Below are 19520 nucleotides of genomic sequence, written 5' to 3' on the forward strand. Positions count from 1 at the left end.
ATAACCTTTAGGGTTTAATAGTTTCTTTCATAAACTTGCATAGTTAGTAACAAACTTACAACTCAATTCCCAAGGGAAATTCCTGGCTCATGGCTATCGTGGCTTTAAATGTTTTCTTACTCTCTTTGCACACCAGTTCTCTACCCAGATGAGGAGCTCTCAAATGGAAAAAAAGAAAAAGAATAAAGAAAATATTAGGAAACTTTTCCCATACACTCTCATCTTCCTAAGAAGAATCTGTCATCTTCCCAGTGACATTCATTAATATTTTAATTTTTTCTTACTCTATACAGAAATAAATTGAAATTATGTTAAAAGCAAATCATCACATGAGACACAGGTAACAAAGAAATAGCAAAGTATAAAAATCCAGAAAAAAAATCAAAACTCAACAAACTTCTAAGTGATTATAATTTTAATAACCATTACTTTTATAAACAAAGAAAATCACTAGAAAAAAACAAACTTTAAAAAAGTGATATAGATATCATTGTGTATCTTTAAAATCAGCTTTCAAATCAATCTCTTTTACTGTGTCTACTTCTTGGCACTGATGAGTAAGAAATGATGCGAAGAATAAAGAATTCTATATTAACTATAGAATGTTAAAAGATGGAAACATTTCAGAGAAGTTAGAAAAGTATAATAATAAACCTTTCAATATGAGAAAAAAAATCATGACTAGTTCTTCCTAAGCATAGGGATAGGTAATATTTTACTACCTATCAAAAGGAAATAATATTTCCTACAAAGGACTATACTTTCTTTGACATGGATAGCCAGAAAAAACTTTGTATTTATTTATTCTTTCAAAATAAATAATTTATTCATTCATAATTCTTTTATTCAATAAATATTTACTGAATACAAACCATGTACTTGATACTCTACTATTTATTAGTAATATAACACTAAGCAAACGTCTTATATAAGATGGTGAAAAATAATCTGACACAGGCTGGAATGAAGAGATAATGCCTGGAGATGAACTTAGAAAGATAAAAAGCAGATAAATAGTAAATGGCCTTACATGCCATGCTAAAGACTAGGGATAATAACAGAATATAAAAGTTCATCACACAGTGGAAAAGTTAACTAAGCAACTGCACTGTAAAATTCCTCACACTGTATTTCCTTAGAGCACTGTCCCATAGGTTTTCTCATGTGTATAAATTGGCAGCAGGGATGTAGAGCTTATTCAAAGAGTGCACATAATTGGGGATACTTCTCCCTCATCCTGCTTAACCACATTTTAAAAGGTAAAAGAACTGCCTCAGACAAAACTATACTAATAGTTCTAAAATACTTTTACACCTTAACATTCACATATGTTTTTACAAACTGTTCTTTCTAAAAACCAAAGAATATATAAACAAAGCAAAGTAAAACAAAAAAATTCCACTTACTTTCCATTTTCAGCAGATATATACTCTTCCCATGTAATAGTGTTCTGAGGTGGAGGGGTAAGGGACTGTCTTCGAACCGGCTGCCAAAAATTTAAAAAGAAACAAAGAAAGGGAGAGACAGAGACAGAGAGAGATAGACAGGAAGGGAAGAAAAATGTCATATTTTTTTAAAATATAAAATTTAAATCATGCAATGAACTATTTAAGCTACTAATTTACTTAATTGCTTCAATATAATGCTTTTAAGCACACACATATAAATGTATATATGTGCATAAATGTATATATGTATGCATAAATGTATATTACCATAGTATATATGCATATTATCATAATAAAGACTCATTTGCCATCCATGATTAGATAATGTGGCATGGCACATAAGTATTTAATCTTCTCTAAGCAATTTCTACTGTTTCCAACAGAAATCTTTCTAAAAAGTACATTATACATTCCCCATCTTAATAGAGACTGTAATGAATGTAATTTAAATTTATAGAGAATTTTACCACATCACTGAGGATATCAAGTATTATATTTTAATAAGGTCTTTCCTAGTTTATGTTGATTCTAACTAATCCTTTGTTATATACAGTTGACCCCTGATAATGTGAGGGTTAGGAGCACTGACCCCCACACAGCACAGAAATCTGTGTATTACTTTTGACTCCCCAAAATCTTAACTATTAATAGCCTCCTGTTGTCCAGAAGCCTTACTGATAACAGCTGAGCAAAACATTTTGTATGCATTATATACTGCATTCTTATAATAATATAAGTGCACAGTTCAAACCCATGTTGTTCAGGGTTCAACTGTACTGACACTTGTACCTGAATTCTTCAGTGCTTCCTCTTTACTGTTACCCTGTCCAATGGAATTAGAAGGCAAAAAGGCCACAGGACAACCAGAAGGCTTTCTAATGTTATTTCCCCAGTCAATAGGCTCTGAACTGAAGAGCCATGAAACCTTTCCTTCACAATTAAATGCAAAAATTCTAAATGCTTGTTTTCTTTAAAGAAGATCAGAATTTCTTTTTTTTACTGCTAGGTTTGCTACTCTTCTAATATTTTACACAGCAAATGTTTCTGGAAGTTTAAAACAGTCATCTGTTTTATACCTATACATTCCTATTTAGATTTTGTATATTAAAAAATATCACCAATAGAGCTTAACTCAGTATTCTATGTTATATAGTTGATATACAATAAATGCTTTTATCAATGACTCTATGTCTCAAGTATAAACAGAGTCTTGCTCCCTCCTCCAGCAACTGGTTAGAACGAAAAGGAAAAAAAATCACCAAAAACATAGGAGCAAGTATGCATGACAAGAATTTCTGAGCACTTAAATTTTTCTATAAAAAATTGTCAAAAACTTATGCTAAATATTAGAACCACTTGCAGGAAGGAAGGGAAATAGGGGCTGTCCAAGGCAAAACTAATTAAATGGCAAATAATTCCATGTGAATGATACCTATAAACTTTTTCCTATGGCAATTAAAACAAGTACATGGCTAAAGAAAAAGAGCCCCAAAAGCTATTCACATACAAAAAGATTATAAATTTGTTCTGAAAAGGAACGAGACACTTTTAAGAACTGAAATTCTATTAAAATGTGGTTTTAAATGTAGTATTTTCATGTCTTTTGGAAACAGAATAGTCATATGTATTTTCTAGGTTCCTGAACTTTTCAGTAATGCTCTAAAGCCAAAAAATAAATTTTTACAAATATGTGTTCTATGCACATCAATGAAAAAATACCAGAATATTTGCTTTAGTCCATTTACCAAATGTATCTTTCCCAGATTACATCTTAAGGTTCCCCCACTCCTTTTCCAACATCACTTTTCATTATTTTGAAAGAATTGCTAAGCATCTGGACATATAGGAGGAAGAGACTATAGCAAAGGTAGACTGAAAAGAAATATACCTGGAGCAAGAGCAGCTTGATGTAAGGGTCCTAGGATCAAACCCATCTTTGCTACTTCTAGCTTTGTGACTTCAGGCAGATTAATTTCTTTAAGCCTCAACTTCCTTTAATTGGGGCAATGATTCTTGTCTCATTAGGTCACTGTAGTAATTGGGATACTATATGGAAAATACTTAACATAATGTCCATACTAACAACATTCTAAGCCAACGTAAGTAAGAAAACTTGTTGAGGTGAATATGTATTCTGTTTTTGACCTGTAAAAGCTGAATTTCAGTTTATGGCACTCCAACCGTATTAGGCCACTGGAGAACCCTTTGTTATTCTCCAATATAATATAATGCTTTGTATATAATAGTCACTAATTCAAATACATACATTTGAGTAATTTATATTTCATCCTGACTTCAAATTTAATATGTTAATTACCACACTTGATTTGTTTTTATATTATTTATCAGCTATAACCTAGCACATAAAATATTGGTGTATAAAATGTTTGTTAAAACTCTGGCATGATTTTAAATACCATTAAAACAGGAATATCTGCTGAATTCAATAGATTCCTCCCTTTAGTCTTTCTGATCCCCCTATTTTTTAACTTTGCTTCTTAATTTATATATACCTTCCCAAAAAGCTTATTATGTAGGCTTAAAAGAACTGTATTCTTAAAACTATTTTATATCCAAAATGCATACAAATATTTCCTTTTTCCTTTACTGTCCAGTGCTGAATATAATTAAATTGGTTTCAATTCAAGGCTGCTTTCTATGTATTAGTAAATTCTGTGTCTAGAGAAAAAAAATAAAAAATTAGACAGCCATTTGTATCTTTCTTATAATTAAACTTATCAATTCTATTTTGATGTTCTTGTATCCTGTACCTTATATGGTTCAACCAAATCAAACTATATGTATAGATGAATATCTGATAGAATTACTGTTTTCCTTCAATTTCTTCTAAATATTTGTAATTGAACTCCAAAAAGATTCTAATATAATTTTTCAGTTCTTCCCCTATAAGTCCAGATAATACATAATGAGATATGTATTTTGTTTATTCTAAAACAATTAAAAATATATTTAAAAGATTGCAGAGCTAACAAAAATATAGCCATGGCTCCTAGTAATTATTAATAAATTACTTATGACTGATTAAAAAATAACAGTAATTTTTTAAAAATTAACAATGGTATTAAAAAAAACCATCTATGATCAGGAAAAAGGCATGGCACCTTCTCTCAACACTTGCACATTGGTTTTACTTACCAGTGTAAAAGGTAAGAAAAATAACTAAAAAACATTAAGACATTAGTTTTCACCAGATTAATCTATAGATTTAACATCATCCCAATAAAAATTTCAGCATGCAAGTCAGTGAATAAAGGACACTCCTTCCAAAAAATGGTGCTGAATCAATTGTACATCCAAGGCAAAAAATAAGCCTTTACTTAAACATCACACATTATCCAAAATTAACTGGCCATGGACTTAAAAAATGTATATAAAGGTATAAGACTTTTAGGATTAAAGAAAAAAGGAAAAAATCTTAGGGACCTGGAACTAATCAAAGAGTTCTTAGTCTTGGCATAAGCTATAAAACAGATATTGATAAATGGGACGCATCAAAATTTAAAAATTTTCCTGTGCAACAGACCTATTTAATAGGATGAAAAGACAAGGATGAAAAAAAATCTGCAAAATTCATACCGATAAAGAACTAGCAATCTAGAATATTTAAAGAAGTTTGAAAACTCAACAGTATAAAACCAATCCAAATAAAAAATGGGCAAAAAACATCAAGAGACATTTCATCAAAAAGATAATACATGGCAAATAAGCCCAGGAACAGATCAATACTTAACAATTAGCTATTAGGAGGATGCAATAAAACCTCCCAGCATCCACAGCTGTGAGAATTAATTCCTATTGTTTAAGCCATCCAGACTATGGTATTTTGTTATGGCATCCTGAGCTAGATACTATCAAAATGGGTAAAATAAAGAATTGTAACATCAAATGCTGGCAAGGATGAAGAGAAATAATCACCTATACGCTGCTGGTAGGAATATATACATGAAAACATTTTGGCAGTTTCTTATAAACTAAACACTCAACTACCGTATCACCAAGCAACTGCACTCTTAGCTACAACATCTTTTTTTTTTTTTGAGTACATGAACTCTTTATTAGGGATGGAGCTATGGATAGACCAGAACAAGAACAGGATCTAGGGGCAGGCAGTACAGAGATGGGTATCGATGGGTACACATCAGCGGCACAGACTATCCTCCCCAGCCCCCAAGGCAGTGGGGCACACAGGGTCTGGAGGCCCAGCCTCCAAAGTGTACCCCTCCAGCATTCCCACAAACAGCCAGCTTTGCACTTTCAAAGACAGCATTTATCCCAGAGAAATGAAGACTTATGTTCACATAAAAACCTGTACATGAATGTTTATGACAGCTATATTCATAATGGCCCAAAGCTGGAAAAAAAACGAATGTCCTTCAATAGGTAAATGGTTAAGCAAACAACAGTATATTCACACCATGGTATACTAGTCAACAATAAAAGGAACAAACTACTGATATACACAACAACTTGACTAAATTACCAGGGAATTAAGCTGAGTGGGAAAAAAAGTGCTACTCTCAAAAGGTTACATACATGATAGTCTTGAAATGACATTAAAGAAATGGAGGAACAGATTAGTGGTTACCTGGGTTAAAAGACAGGGAAGGGGTAAAAGGACAGAAGTGTGCTTATAAAAGGAGAATAGGAGGGACCCTGGTGGTGGATGCAAATGTTTTATACCTTGACTTTAAATGACAATATCCTGGTTTTGATATTATACACTACAGTTTTGCAAGGTGTTACCACTGAAGGAACTGTGTGAGGCATGTGTTGGATCTCTTATTATTATTTCTGTAAACTATGTATGTAAAATCATTTCAAAATAGAAAGTCACATTTTAAAAAAAGCAGGCAGGTATTTATGCAAAAACTGATTGATTCACAGATTCAACATCATCCTAATCACAATCCCACCAACTTTCTATCTTAGAATGTCTTTTAATCTTTCATGAATTTAAATATTTATCAGAACTATAAAGTTCAAGGGGCTATGATTCACACAGGAAGTGTTTTCTTTAATTTCTGATCAGAAGTCAAAAGCTTAATTATTTAATGTAATTTATATCATTTTCTATTAAAAAGCTATATGGGATTAAACTATGTTTCAATTTCAATGTGCAAAACTATGGTTGATTAAAGTGCCATTTAAAGACCCATTTCACAAGTCAAGTACATCAGATACAAATTGCTGGGCTAGAGAAAGTCAAGTTATGTACTGTAAGTCTAAACATAGACAAATTGGAGAATTGGTGACAAACGGCAAATGGCCCCAAAATGCTATTCTATAAAGCTTTGTTTCCATGTACTTGTCTTAAAATAGTTACTGCCAAATTACATAAAGGTAGCAATTATTATCAACACAACTTTTGAAAGAACTCTAGTAAAATTTAAATCACAATAGAAGTACACAGAAATGGCCTTTTTGGCTGGTCAAGAATCGGAGAGGGTAGCAGCTTTTTTAAGGATTGAGCTCATCATTCCCACTCTCAGTACATTTCCATTTCTATTCCCTGAGCATATCATGTTCTATATCCTCAGTGATACCAAGAGGTTTCTGGAAAATTAAGTCTGCTGAGGCTCTATCCCAAGGCCAAAAGAAAAATGAGGGATGCAAAGAGGATCTGGCACCAAGGACATACGATAACACTAAACTGGCATAAAACAGTATTTTTTATTAAGATATCATTGATATACACTTACGAAGGTCTCACATGAAAAACAATGTGGTTACTACAGTCACCCATATTATCGAGTCCCCTCCCCCATACACCACTGCAGTCACTGTCCATCAGTGTAGTAAGATGCCACAGAATCACTACTTGTCTTCTCTGTGTAACAATGCCTTCCCCATGATCCTCCCCACACCATGTGTACTAATCATAATACCCCTCAATCCCCTTCTCCTTCCCTTGCCACCCACCCTCCCCAACCCCTCTCCTTTGGTAACTGCTAGTCCCTTCTTGGAATGTTTAAGTCGGCTGCTGTTTCGTTCCTTCAATTTTGCTTCATTGTTACACTCCACAAATGAGGGAAATCATTTGGTATTTGTCTTTCTCTGCCTGACTTATTTCACTGAGCATAATACCCTCTAGCTCCATCCATGTTGTTGCAAACGGTAGGATTTGTTTCTTTCTTATGGCTGAATAGTATTCCATTGTGTATATGTACCACCTCTTCTTTATCCATTCATCTACTGATAGACACTTAGATTGCTTCCATATCTTGGCTATTCTAAGTAGCGCTGTGATAAATATAGGGTGATTAGGAAGATGTTGAATCTGTAAATCAATCAGTTTTTGCATAAATACCTGCCTGCTTTTTTTAAAATGCAACTTTCTATTTTGAAATAATTTTACATACATAGTTTACAGAAATAATAATAAGAGATCCAACATATGCCTCACACAGTTCCTTCGATGGTAACATCTTGCAGAACTGTAGTGTATAATATCAAAACCAGAATATGGTCATTTAAAGTCAAGGTATAAAACATTTTGAAACTGAAATGCCACATTCTCAGGGTAAATTCCTAGGAGTGGAATTCCTGGGTCAAATGGTATTTCTATTTTTTTAGTTTTTTGAGGAATCTCCATATTGATTTCCATAATGGTTGAACTAGTTTACATTCCCCAGCAGTGTAGGAGGGTTCCCCTTTCTCTGTATCTTGCCAGCATTTCTTGTTCCTAGTCTTTTCGATGTTGGCCACCCTAACTGGTGTGAGGTGATATCTCATTGTGGTTTTAATTTGCATTTCCTTGATAATTAGTGATGTGGAACATCTTTTCATGTGCCTGTTGACCATCTGAATTTCTTCTTTGGAAAAGTGTCTGTTTATATCCTCCGCCTATTTTTTAATAAGGTTATTTGCTTTTTGGGTGTTGAGGCATGTGAGTTCTTTATATATTTTGGATGTTAACCCCTTGTCAGATATGTCATTTACAAATATATTCTCCCATACTGTAGGAAGTCTTTTGGTTCTGCTGATGGTGTCTCTTGCTACAGAGAAGCTTTTTAGCATGATGTAGTCCCATTTGTTCCTTTTTGCTTTTGATTCCCTTGCCTGAAGAGATGCATTCAAGAAAAAATTGCCCATATTTATATTCAATGGATTTTTGCCTATGTTTCCTTCTAAGAGTTTTATAGTTTCATGACTTACATTCAGGTCTTTGATCCATTTGGAGTACTTTTGTCTGAGGAGTTAGACAATAATCCAGTTTCATTGTCTTGCTGGTGGTATTTTCAGTGATTGCTTTGAATCTACAGCTTGCTTAAGGCAGGATGGCCATTTTGACAATATTAATTCTTCCTAGCCAAGAGTATGCGATATATTTCTATTTATTGGTATCTTCTTTAATTTCTCTCATAAGTGTCTTGTAGTTTCAGGGTATAGGTCTTTCACTTCCTTGGTAGGTTTATTCCTATGTATTTTATTCTTTTGATGCAATTGGGAATGGAATCGTTTTCTTGATTTCTCTTTCTGCTAGTTCATCGTTAGTGTATAGGAATGCAACAGATTTCTGGGTATTAATTTTGTATCCTGCAACTTTGCTGAATTCAAATATTAGGTCTAGCAGTTTTGGAGTGGATTCTTTAGGGTTTTTATGTACAATATCATGTCATCTGCAAACCCTGACAGTTTGACTTCTTCCTTATCAATCTGGATGCCTTTTATTTCTTTGTTTTGTCTGACTGCCATGGCAAGGACCTCCAGTACTATGTTGAATAAAAGTGGGGAGAGTGGGCATCCTTGTCTTGTTCCCAATCATAAAGGAAAAGCTTTCAGCTTCTCGCTGATAAGTATAATGTTGGCTGTGGGTTTGTTATATATGGCCTTTATTATGTTGAGGTACTTGCCCTCTATACCCATTTTGTTGAGAGTTTTTATCATGAATGGATGTTGAATTTTGTCGAATGCTTTTTCAGTATCTATGGAGATAATCATTTGGTTTTGTCCTTCTTTTTGTTGATGTGGTGGATGTTGATAGATTTTTGAACATTATACCATCCTTGCATTCCTGGAATAAATTCTACTTGATCATTATGGATCATCTTTTTGATGTATTTTTTAATTCGGTTGCCTAAAATTTTGTTGAGTATTTTTGCATCTATATTCATCAGGAATACTGGTCTGTAATTTTCTTTTTTTGTGGTGTATTTGCCTGGTTTTGGTATTAGAGTGCTGCTGGTCTCATAAAATGAGTTTGAACCACATAGTTTCACTGCTGAATTTTATGAAACATTTAGTGAAGACCTAATACCCATCCTCCTTAAAAGTTTTCCAAAAAGTAGAAGAGGAGGGAATACTCCCGAACGCATTCTATGAGACCAGCAATCCTCCTTCAAATTTAAATGATAATCTTACCAGGTAAGAATATTCTTGGTTCAAGGCCATTCTGTTTCATTGCATTAAATATATCACATCACTCCCTTCTGGCCTGTAAAGTTCCTGTTGAGAGGTCTGATGATAACCTGATTGGTCTTCCTTTGTATGTGATCTTTTTACTCTCTCTGGCTGATTTTAAAAGTCTTTCCTTATCCTTGATCTTTGACATTTTAATTATTACATGTCTTGGTGTTATCTTCCTTGAGTCTCTTGTGTTGGGAGATCTGTGCACCTCTATGGCCTGAGAGACTATCTCCTTCCCCAGATTGGGGAACTTTTCAACAATTACCTCCTCAAAGAATCTTTCTATCCATTTTTTCTCTCCCTTCTTCTACTGGTACCCTATAATACGAACATTTTTCCCTGTGGATTGGTCACACAGTTCTCTCAATATTCTTTCATTCCTAGAAATCTTTTTTTCTCTCTGTGCCTCAGCTTCTTTGTATTCTTCTCTAATTTCTATTCCACTTACTGTATCCCCTACTACATCTAATCTGCTTTTAAATCTCTCCATTGTATGTTTCACTTCAGATATTGAATTCCTTAATGACTGAATCCCAGTCATGAATTCATCTGTTGTTTTGAATATTTTTCTGAACATCCATGAGCAGTTTATGATTTTTATTTTGAAATGTCTTTCAGGAATATTGATGAGTTCAATTTTCACTTGGCCCTCTTTCTGGTGTTTGTGGGATTTTGGTTTGAACCAGGTTTCTCTGATGTTTTATATTTGTATGTGATACCCTCTAGTGCCCAGAAGCTCTACTCTCTGGAGCTGCTCAGCCCCTGGAGTGATGTTGGGGATCACAAGGGAGTGGTGCTGGTGCCTGGAGGGTGGAAATAACTGTTTCCTCCTTCCCAGCTGCTGCGACTGTTTCCAGTGCTAGAACCAGTAGATGGAGTGCACAGGTATAAGATTCTATACTTTGTGTTTGTAGCTGCCATAGGCGAGGCCTTCCTCTGGCTGGTCTGATGCCAGAGCAGGGGCTGCTGGTTTGCGAGGCAGTGCCGGCCAGCCGGGAGCAAAGCACAGCAGGCTGTGTATCGTGGTGGGGAGCTGCATAGCCAGCCAGGGTGACGGAACACCTGAAGCTCCTGAAATTTTCCAACCTGCTAGGCAGAGTGCAACCAGACAATTTTGTCCACCTATCCTTTCTCCTGAGCAGCAAGCTCTGTGCAATCCTTGCCCCTTTAGCAGCCCTCTCACTGTTAGGAAGTCCCTCAGACTGCCCACCTTTCTTCTGTCCTAGAGTGGCCAGATGTGGATCCCTGTTTTCCAGAAGGGGCTGGAATTTCAGTCTCTCTAAGTATTCCACCTGTCTTAGCTTTCCAACCCCACTAATCTCCAGACCACCATGCAAAGAAGGTGCATGCTCCCAGAGAAGGTCTCCAGGGCTGGGTGCTCAGCAGTCCTAGGCCTCCACCCCTTCCCTGCTCCATTTCTCTTCCTCCCACCTGTGAGCTGGGGTGAGGGAAAGGCTTGGGTCCCACCAGATCAAGGCTCTGTTATGTTACCCTTATCTGTGATATCTGTTCTTTCTCCAGGTTTATGCAGTCTGGCACAGCCTTCTTTCCTGTTGCTCTTTCAGGATTAGATGTATTAACTATATTTTCATATTAAATGTGGTTTTGGGAGGAGGCCTCTGTCTCATGTCTCAAACCGCCATCTTTAATCCCAGCAGAAAACAATTTTAACTTGAACATTTAATGGGGATTCTTAAACACTTTACACCCTCTATACTTATTTAATTAAACTAGGGCTGAACTACTCAATGTATGAACTTTCTAAACATTAAAATGTTTTCTTGGAACATATGGAATTAACATAAAATACTTGGAACCCGGCATACTATTTTAGTAAATTTATCCCTAAAACATCATCTGGCACTTACAGTGCCATCAGGGAGAAACTAAACATTCAGGGAACTGAAGCCTCCTCTTATTAGCCTTTAATATTTTTATCACATTTTAAACTACAGTCCAGCTCTCCTACCCATGCATATTTATGTAATACATAAACTCCTAAAACTATTGTTTCATAAAGTAATAATGACCCATACTATGGTGATGTGCTCTGATTTTATTCTATTATCTTTAGGTTCTAATTTAAAATAAAAGGGTAGGCACAGTCCACTAAACTGATTTCATAGTCTACTAAGGGTCCCTATCCTGCACTTTGAAAAACATTGCTATACAAATGAAGTAAAAAGTTAATATTTGGTGAGTCTTGATGAAGGCTATCCAGGCATTCCTTGTACTATTTTAGTACTTTTTTGTATTTCTGATACTGTCAGAAAAAAAAAAATTCAAGAACCCATGCAATTTATGTTATTAGGGATTAAGTTTACAGAGGCAATTATGATATCTCATATACCTTTGAATTTCCGAATATACCCTCCCTTTCCCTACTGTCATATAATTCCTTGTCCACAGCATGCTTTCAAGAAACTGATACTGAATAAAAAATTTATAAGAAGGTATCGGCCAAAAATGACATCATAACATAGGTGGAGCTTTAGCTGGACCTTCAAAGCAGCAAAAGACTTCAGTTGGTGAAGTAGGAAAAAGAATATATGCAAGGGACATGGATTGAAAATTAGTACTGTGTTTCACGCTTATAAATGATTTAAATTTATTTGTGAGTGAAGACTCAAAGACCAAGAACAGATTCACAAAAAAATCACCAAAGGCCATATCACAAAAAATAAAAGGTGATACACAGTAAACAAAATGCATGAGTGTACTTACATAAACTCACTGAATGCCAGGAATGAAGTCTACCCCCTCTTTCCTTAGATCATTATAAGTTCAGAGAAGTAAAAATTATACCTCAAAGTTCTGTTCCATTATATTTCCACCTTTACTTAAACTCTCCATAATGGCCTTATTTCGAAGAATATCTTCTTCACTGAGATGTTCTCTTCTTTTTCTTGATTCTAAAACAAGTCCATTCACCAGATAAAAGTCGGCCAAAAAGTTTCCTACTCTTTCCTAAAACAAAACAAATTATTTCAAAATAATATAGTGCATTGTTTAACTTAGATCTTAAAGAAGTTTCAAAGTAATATACATACATATGTTTTCCCATAAACACCTTAACATTTAGGTGAAAATAAATATTCCTTTGGTACTTGAAATCATCAAATTATAATATAAATTCTATTAAATCAAAAAATATACAACATTACTCATTTCAAATTTGTAAAGGAAAATGTAAAACATCAGACATATGGTACATTAATTGGCAAATGAATTAAATCTAAATAAAAATACCATATAGTATTCCTTTAGACTCTATTCCCAAGTATCATAAAGCTGTTTGAAAACTTTATTTAGTGATAGTGAAATATCATGAGTAACAAGGAGAGGTCAGTGATAATTACTGTTCTGATTTTAGAGATAGAAAAAGAAGTGGAATAAAAATAAATAAATAGTCTAAGTCACACAGGACCCTCTAGCACAACTAGAATTGATTACCTGTTCCAATATTAAATTCTCTAACAGGATCAAATTTAAAATTACAATGGCTTGTTGCTTTTAAAAAAGAAGAGAAAATAGAGTAGTTGTGTTCACCAATACAATTAAGTATTTACATTATGGATTGGGGATAGGGAAACTAAAACGGTATACAGAACATCACAGTTACTACCTTTCAATGAAGTCCTCCTTCAACATTAACCTTCACTTTCTCAGACCCACAGGTGGTCAGAATATGAAATACGTTATTTGACCATGTACAAAACACACGATCAATAATTTTACTGAGAACAAGCTTTCCAGTTCTACCTGCATGCAGATCACATGATCTCCCATCTTGCTGCTGTTTTCTGGCATTCTAATACTACGTGTTCAGAGTTATTTTCATCTCCACTTTGCTTTTGGTGGCCTCCTTACCAGTCACCAAAAGCAAAGCATTCTGCACTTCTTTCTACTTAAAAAATGGGAACCATAAGCATTTCTGACTCCCTCCTTAGCTGTCAAAGATTTAAGAAGATCACCTAGAGGCTGCTAAGAGCTTTGACCTGCTTAGCAGTAGCACTAGATGAATAGCAGCTTCAATTTTTATCTTCTCTTGAAGTGATCCTTCTAATGCTGTCCAGAAGAACAGAGTACAAACAAATATGACTTCAAGCCAACAAATGGACTGCACTGCAGGATCTCAAAACCAAGAATTCTATAATGCTATTTGTTGCCAAATAGGCTTAGAGAACAAAGTTGATGAGCCTAGAACTCATAGTGAGAATTTTTTTATGGTTGGGAAGTCCTCAGGTGATAATTATCAGTTTTTCAAATCTTATGAAAAAGTACTTATTAAAAGTAAATCATCATATCAATGAAATTTTTAAGTATATATTCCCCATAATCCAGCCATTCTATTTCTTGCTACCTGTAACAGACAATACAGGGACATGTAAAAGGATGGTAAGCGCAACATCATTTATAATGGCAGAAAACTGAACACAAATGTGTATCTATTCATCTACATGTCCTAAAATGAGACTGGATAAATTACAATATATCCATACTGTGGAATACTATGCAGTTGATGAAGTATCACTACTAATAAGAAAAAGCAGTTAAGACATACTAAAAAAAGGAACAAGAAAAGTAAAAAAACTTTTTAAGGGTACCAAAAAAAGCTGTACGAGAAGAGATACAATGATTCTTTATGAAAAAAAACACTATCAATAACTAAACATATCATTCTTATGGATACATATTTCATATTTATGTGGTAGAGGACATACAAGTTAACAATCTTCCACAAGGGGCTTCAGGATTGTGAGTAGTGGTAAAGGAGGACTTTTCAACTTTATGTGAAGTTCATATTTTACTTAAGTTTTTGTTAACGTGGTCATTAGACTATGGTGTCCAACTGTTTGGTCAAACGCTAGTTTACATATTCCTGTGGAGATACTGTTTATATGTGACTAACATTTAAATTAGTAGACTCGAAGTAAAGCATATGGCTCTCCATAGTATGTGCAGGCTTCACCTAGTCAACTGCAGGATTTAAGAGCAAAGCCAAAGGTTTCCCAAAGAAAACCAATTCTGCCTCAAGACCACATCAAATCTTCCCTAAATTTCCAGCCTATCAGACTGCTTGACAGATTTTAGGTTTGTCAGCTCTGTTATTCACATAAACCAATTCCTTAAATCAATCTCTCTGTTCTCCTTTTATGTATCTATACACATATCTGCATATAGATACATAGAGGGAAAGAGAGAGAGATCTGATTTTGTTCCTCAAAGAACCCTAACTAGTAAAGACTGTTTTTGTTTTTCCAATAAGAATAAGTTCATTTATACTGAATATAATAGAAGATAAATATAGTTTTTAAAAGCAAAATCTTGACCCTTAACGGTTACTTACTCTTGACATTAAAACTTTTTTACGCAAGGCTTCCAAATACATCCAATTAAAAATTTTCTGAATATTTTGAACAGTCTCATATAAACTCTTGCTGGCAGACAAACTGAGAATTACAGAAATAATTTACAATACACTAATGGGCAACCTCCACTGAGACTTAATTTAAGGATAGTGTTGTAGAAATGTAGCCTTATTTAATTTTAGTCATATATGGAATACTGAGAAACAGATACTAAGTAAATAGTTTAGAAGTCTAGAAAGAAAAAAAGTTCCAGGGAAATGAATTCAAAAGTGCATCCCTCTTTGTAGCTTTCTTAAAAAATACAGGCATACCTCTTTTAGCTGGGCTTCACTTTATTGCACTTCACAGATACTGCATTTTTTACAAGGTTTGTGACAACCATGCATCCAGCAAGAATATCAGTGCCAGTTTTCCAACACTATTTCCTCACTTAAGAGTGTGTCACATTTTGGTAATTCTCTCAGTATTTCAAACTTTTTCACTATTACTATATTTGTTATGGTGATCTGTGATCAGTGATCTTTGGTGTTATAGACTATAATTGTTCTGAGGCACCAGAACCAGACCCATATAAGAAAACGATCTTAACTAATAAAGGTTGTGTGTGTTCTTACTGTTCCACACACCAGCGACTCCCCTGATCTCCAACCTCTCCTCTGTCCTCCCTATTCGCTAACACACAACGATACTGGAATTAGACCAGTTAATAACCCTATCACAGTCTCTAAGTGTTCAAGTGAAGGGAAGAGTTGCACAACTCTCACTTTAAATCAAAAGCTAGACATGAAGCTTGGTGGGAAAGGCATACCCAAAGCTGAGATAAGCTGAAATCTAACCATCGTGGGCCAGTTAGTCAGCCAAGTTATGAATGCAAAGTTAAAGTTCTTCAAGGAAATTAAAAATGCTACTCCAGCGAACACATGAATGATAAGAAAGCCATTGAGCCTTATTAGTTGAATGGAGAAAATTTAGTGGCTTTGGATAGAAGACCAAATAGCCACAATATTTCCTTAAGCCAAAACCCAATCCAGAGCAAGGCCCCAATTCTCTTCAATTCTGTGAATGCTGAGAGAGGTCAGGAAGTCACAGAAGAAAGGGTTGGAGCTAGCAGAGGCTAGTTCATGAGTTTTAAGGGAAGAAGTCATTTCATAACATAAAAGTGCAAGATGAAGAAGAAAGTGCTGATGGAGAAGCTATGGCAAGTTATCCAGATCTAGCTAAGATAATAAGTGAAGGTGGCTACTCTAAGTAACAGATGTTCAGCATGGACAAAACAGCCTTATAGAAGAAGAAAACACCATCTAAGACTTTCTTAGCTAGTGAAAAGTTAAGACATGGCTTCAAAGCTTCAAAGAACAGGCTGACCCTCTTGTTAGGGGCTAATGCAGGGTGACTAAATTGTAGTCAGTGCTCATTTACCATTACAAAAAACCTAAGGCCCTTTAGAATTGTGCTAAACCTACTCTGCCTGTGCTCTATAAATGGAACAACAAAGCCTGGATGACAGCACATCTGTTTACCTGGTTTACTGAATACTTATAGCCCACCTTTGAGATCTGTTGCTCAAAACAAAAGATCCCTTTCGAAATGGGACTGCTCTTCTACAGCGCACCTGGTCATCCAAGAGCTCTTGCTGAAGATGTACAATGAAATTAATGTTTTCATTTCTGCTGAAACAACATCCATTCTGCAGCCCATAGATCAAGGAGTCATTTTGACTTTCAAGCTACATTCTTTAAGAAATAAACTTTGTAAGGCAATAGCTGCCATAGAGAGTGATTGCTCAGAGGGCTCTGGGCAAAGTCAACGTGAAAACCTTCTGGAAAGGATTTGCCATCCTAGATGCCATTAAGAACATTCACGATTCATGGGAAGAGGTCAAAATATCAACACGGATAGGAGTCTGGAAGAAGTTGATTCCAACCCTCATGGACGACAGAGAGTTCAAAACTTCAGTGGAGGAAGGAACCACAGATGCGGTGGAAATGGCTAGAGAACAAGAATTAGAAGTGGAGCCCTGTGATGGGGCTGAACTTCAACAATCTCATGATAAAACTTGAAGGGATAAAGGATTGTTTTTTACGGATGAGCAACGAAAGTGCTTTCTTGAGATGGAATCTACTGCTGGTGATGCTGTGAGGATGGCTGAAATGACAACAAAGGGTTTAGAATATCACATAAAGTTAGTTGATAAAGCAGTGGTAGGGTCTGAGAGAATCGATTGACTACAAATTTGAAAGTTCTGCCATGGGTGATATGCTGTCAAACAGTACCACATGCTACAGAGAAATGGCTCATGAAAGGAAGAGTCCATCAATGCAGCAAACTTCACTGTCTTATTTTAATAAATTGCCACAGCCACCCCAGCCTTCAGCAGCTACCACCCTGATTAGTCAGCAGCCATCAACATCGAGACAAGACCCTCCACCAGGGAAAATTATGCCTCACTGAAAGCTCAGGTGGTGGTTACCATTTTTAGCAATAGAGTATTTTTTAAGTAAGGTATGTTCCTTGATTTTTTAGACATAATGCTATTGTGTACTTAATAGACTACCATATTATATATCTTTTGATATGTATGCATAGGGAAACTAAAAATACAGTTGACTCCTTCATAGTGGTATTCACTCTGTTGTGTTTGCTGGAACTGAACTCACAATATCTCTGAGGTATGCCTATAAAGCATTAGAAATGTAAGAACCAGGAAGCTGACAACAAGAATCTTTCCCAGCATAGAACTTAAATGAGCTAAGCTTTTCCTCCAGGCTTCTATAAGAATATCTTCCAACTATATAACTAACCATTTTAATTCCCTATCTGGATTCAAGAAAAGAATAAACTACTTGATGACAATTCAGTTAGCTACATCTTCCTGCATTTTCATCACATTATTTTGGCAACATTAAATACTAAAAATTTTTTTAAAGTTGAAAAATCAAGATTTGCACATACTGTTTTATCTTCCCGAAAAAGCCATCCTGTTTGGGCACGCGTAAAAGAAATTGATTTGGTTGATAAAGTTGCAGAGTAAATATCACTACTCATTAAAATGTCAACCTCTTCTTCTGTTTCCATCTCTGACTCCTGGGGGTGGCAAATGAGGGAAGCAAAAGTTAAATATGAATAATTAAAATGTATTACTGGTAAGCCAAACAATTCTGAACACAGTTTCTCAAGAAAAATTTTGGCTGGCATAGGCTGTAAATAACTGTTAGAAATTATGTTTCAAATATATTAGAATTTTAGGTATTAGCTTGGAAACAACACTATATGCAACACTATAAAAACAGCACTATAAAAAATTTTGCCTTATGCTTCAAACACCCTGTTTTCAAATAAACTTTTGGAACAGAACTCTTCTATAAATCATAGGCTAACCATCTCCTAACCACACCACCTAAAAAGATCTGTTGTTAATTACATTCATTCAACAAACATTTTGAACAATTATTACTTACGTATACATATCAGTATAAACAACAAGTATTTCCAGCCTTGAAAATTATGACTCAAAATCTAGCTCTTGTATTTTTTTATGCTTAAAATATACATATATATACCTCAAATAGCAACACTTGGTGCTTTCCTGGATTATAACATGAGCTAGCACTTAAACTACTGGCCTTAGTCTCTGGCTTCTTTTTCAGTACCGTATTTCTAATTCATCTGCTGCCTAGTTAGCTATTTTGTTCTTATTTATATGTAAGAGATTAAATTATTTAATAAATACCTGAGAATCTAGACTAAAGGTCAGCAAACTAATAAGGCCAGCAAATCAAATCCAGTCCACCTATTTTTATAAATAAAATGTTATTGGAACATAGCCATACTCATTAATTTACTTATTGCATATTGTCTATGGATGCCCTTATGCCAATAATAGCAGAGTTGAATAGTTGTGACAGAGACCATATGGCCTACTAATGTATATATAATTATCTAAAATATTTACCCTCTCTCCCTGTATAGAAAGAGTTTGCCAAACTCTGGCCTAAACTGCATTGTCACTGTGTTAGGTACCAGAGAATACAACTAAAGAGCCCCATACCCTTGAGAAGATTAGCCCAACAGAAGAAAGTCATATAAACAAATAGAACATTAGAAGCCCTACAGCACCAGATCAATCTCTCTCCAATATGTGGGATAATATAGAAGCACCATATTTAGCGGGAGCATAAAGAAAACAACAGTCACCTGGCAAGGAAGGAAGTCACAGTAGGTGCCCCATAGGTGTGAGGTTGCAGGAAGGGCATTCCAAGAAATGTAAATAACA

General features: G+C 35.0%; 1 protein-coding gene across 3 annotated transcripts in view; it reads right to left on the reverse strand.

Annotated features, from left to right (window-relative positions):
- ANKRD13C (ankyrin repeat domain 13C) overlaps positions 1–19520 on the reverse strand; it is a 133362-nt gene that overhangs the window by 22611 nt on the left and 91231 nt on the right. For all 3 annotated transcript variants that reach the window (XM_037024340.2, XM_073234119.1, XM_037024339.2), the window contains 4 exons: positions 18200–18331; positions 12681–12842; positions 1407–1486; positions 60–158 (listed from right to left, as the gene is read on the reverse strand). In XM_037024340.2, coding sequence (XP_036880235.2) covers positions 60–158; positions 1407–1486; positions 12681–12842; positions 18200–18331 — 473 coding nt within the window. The remainder of the gene's footprint in view (positions 1–59; positions 159–1406; positions 1487–12680; positions 12843–18199; positions 18332–19520) is intronic.

The sequence above is a fragment of the Manis javanica genome, chromosome 4, assembly GCF_040802235.1.
Source record: "Manis javanica isolate MJ-LG chromosome 4, MJ_LKY, whole genome shotgun sequence".
Taxonomy (NCBI): Eukaryota; Metazoa; Chordata; class Mammalia; order Pholidota; family Manidae; genus Manis; species Manis javanica.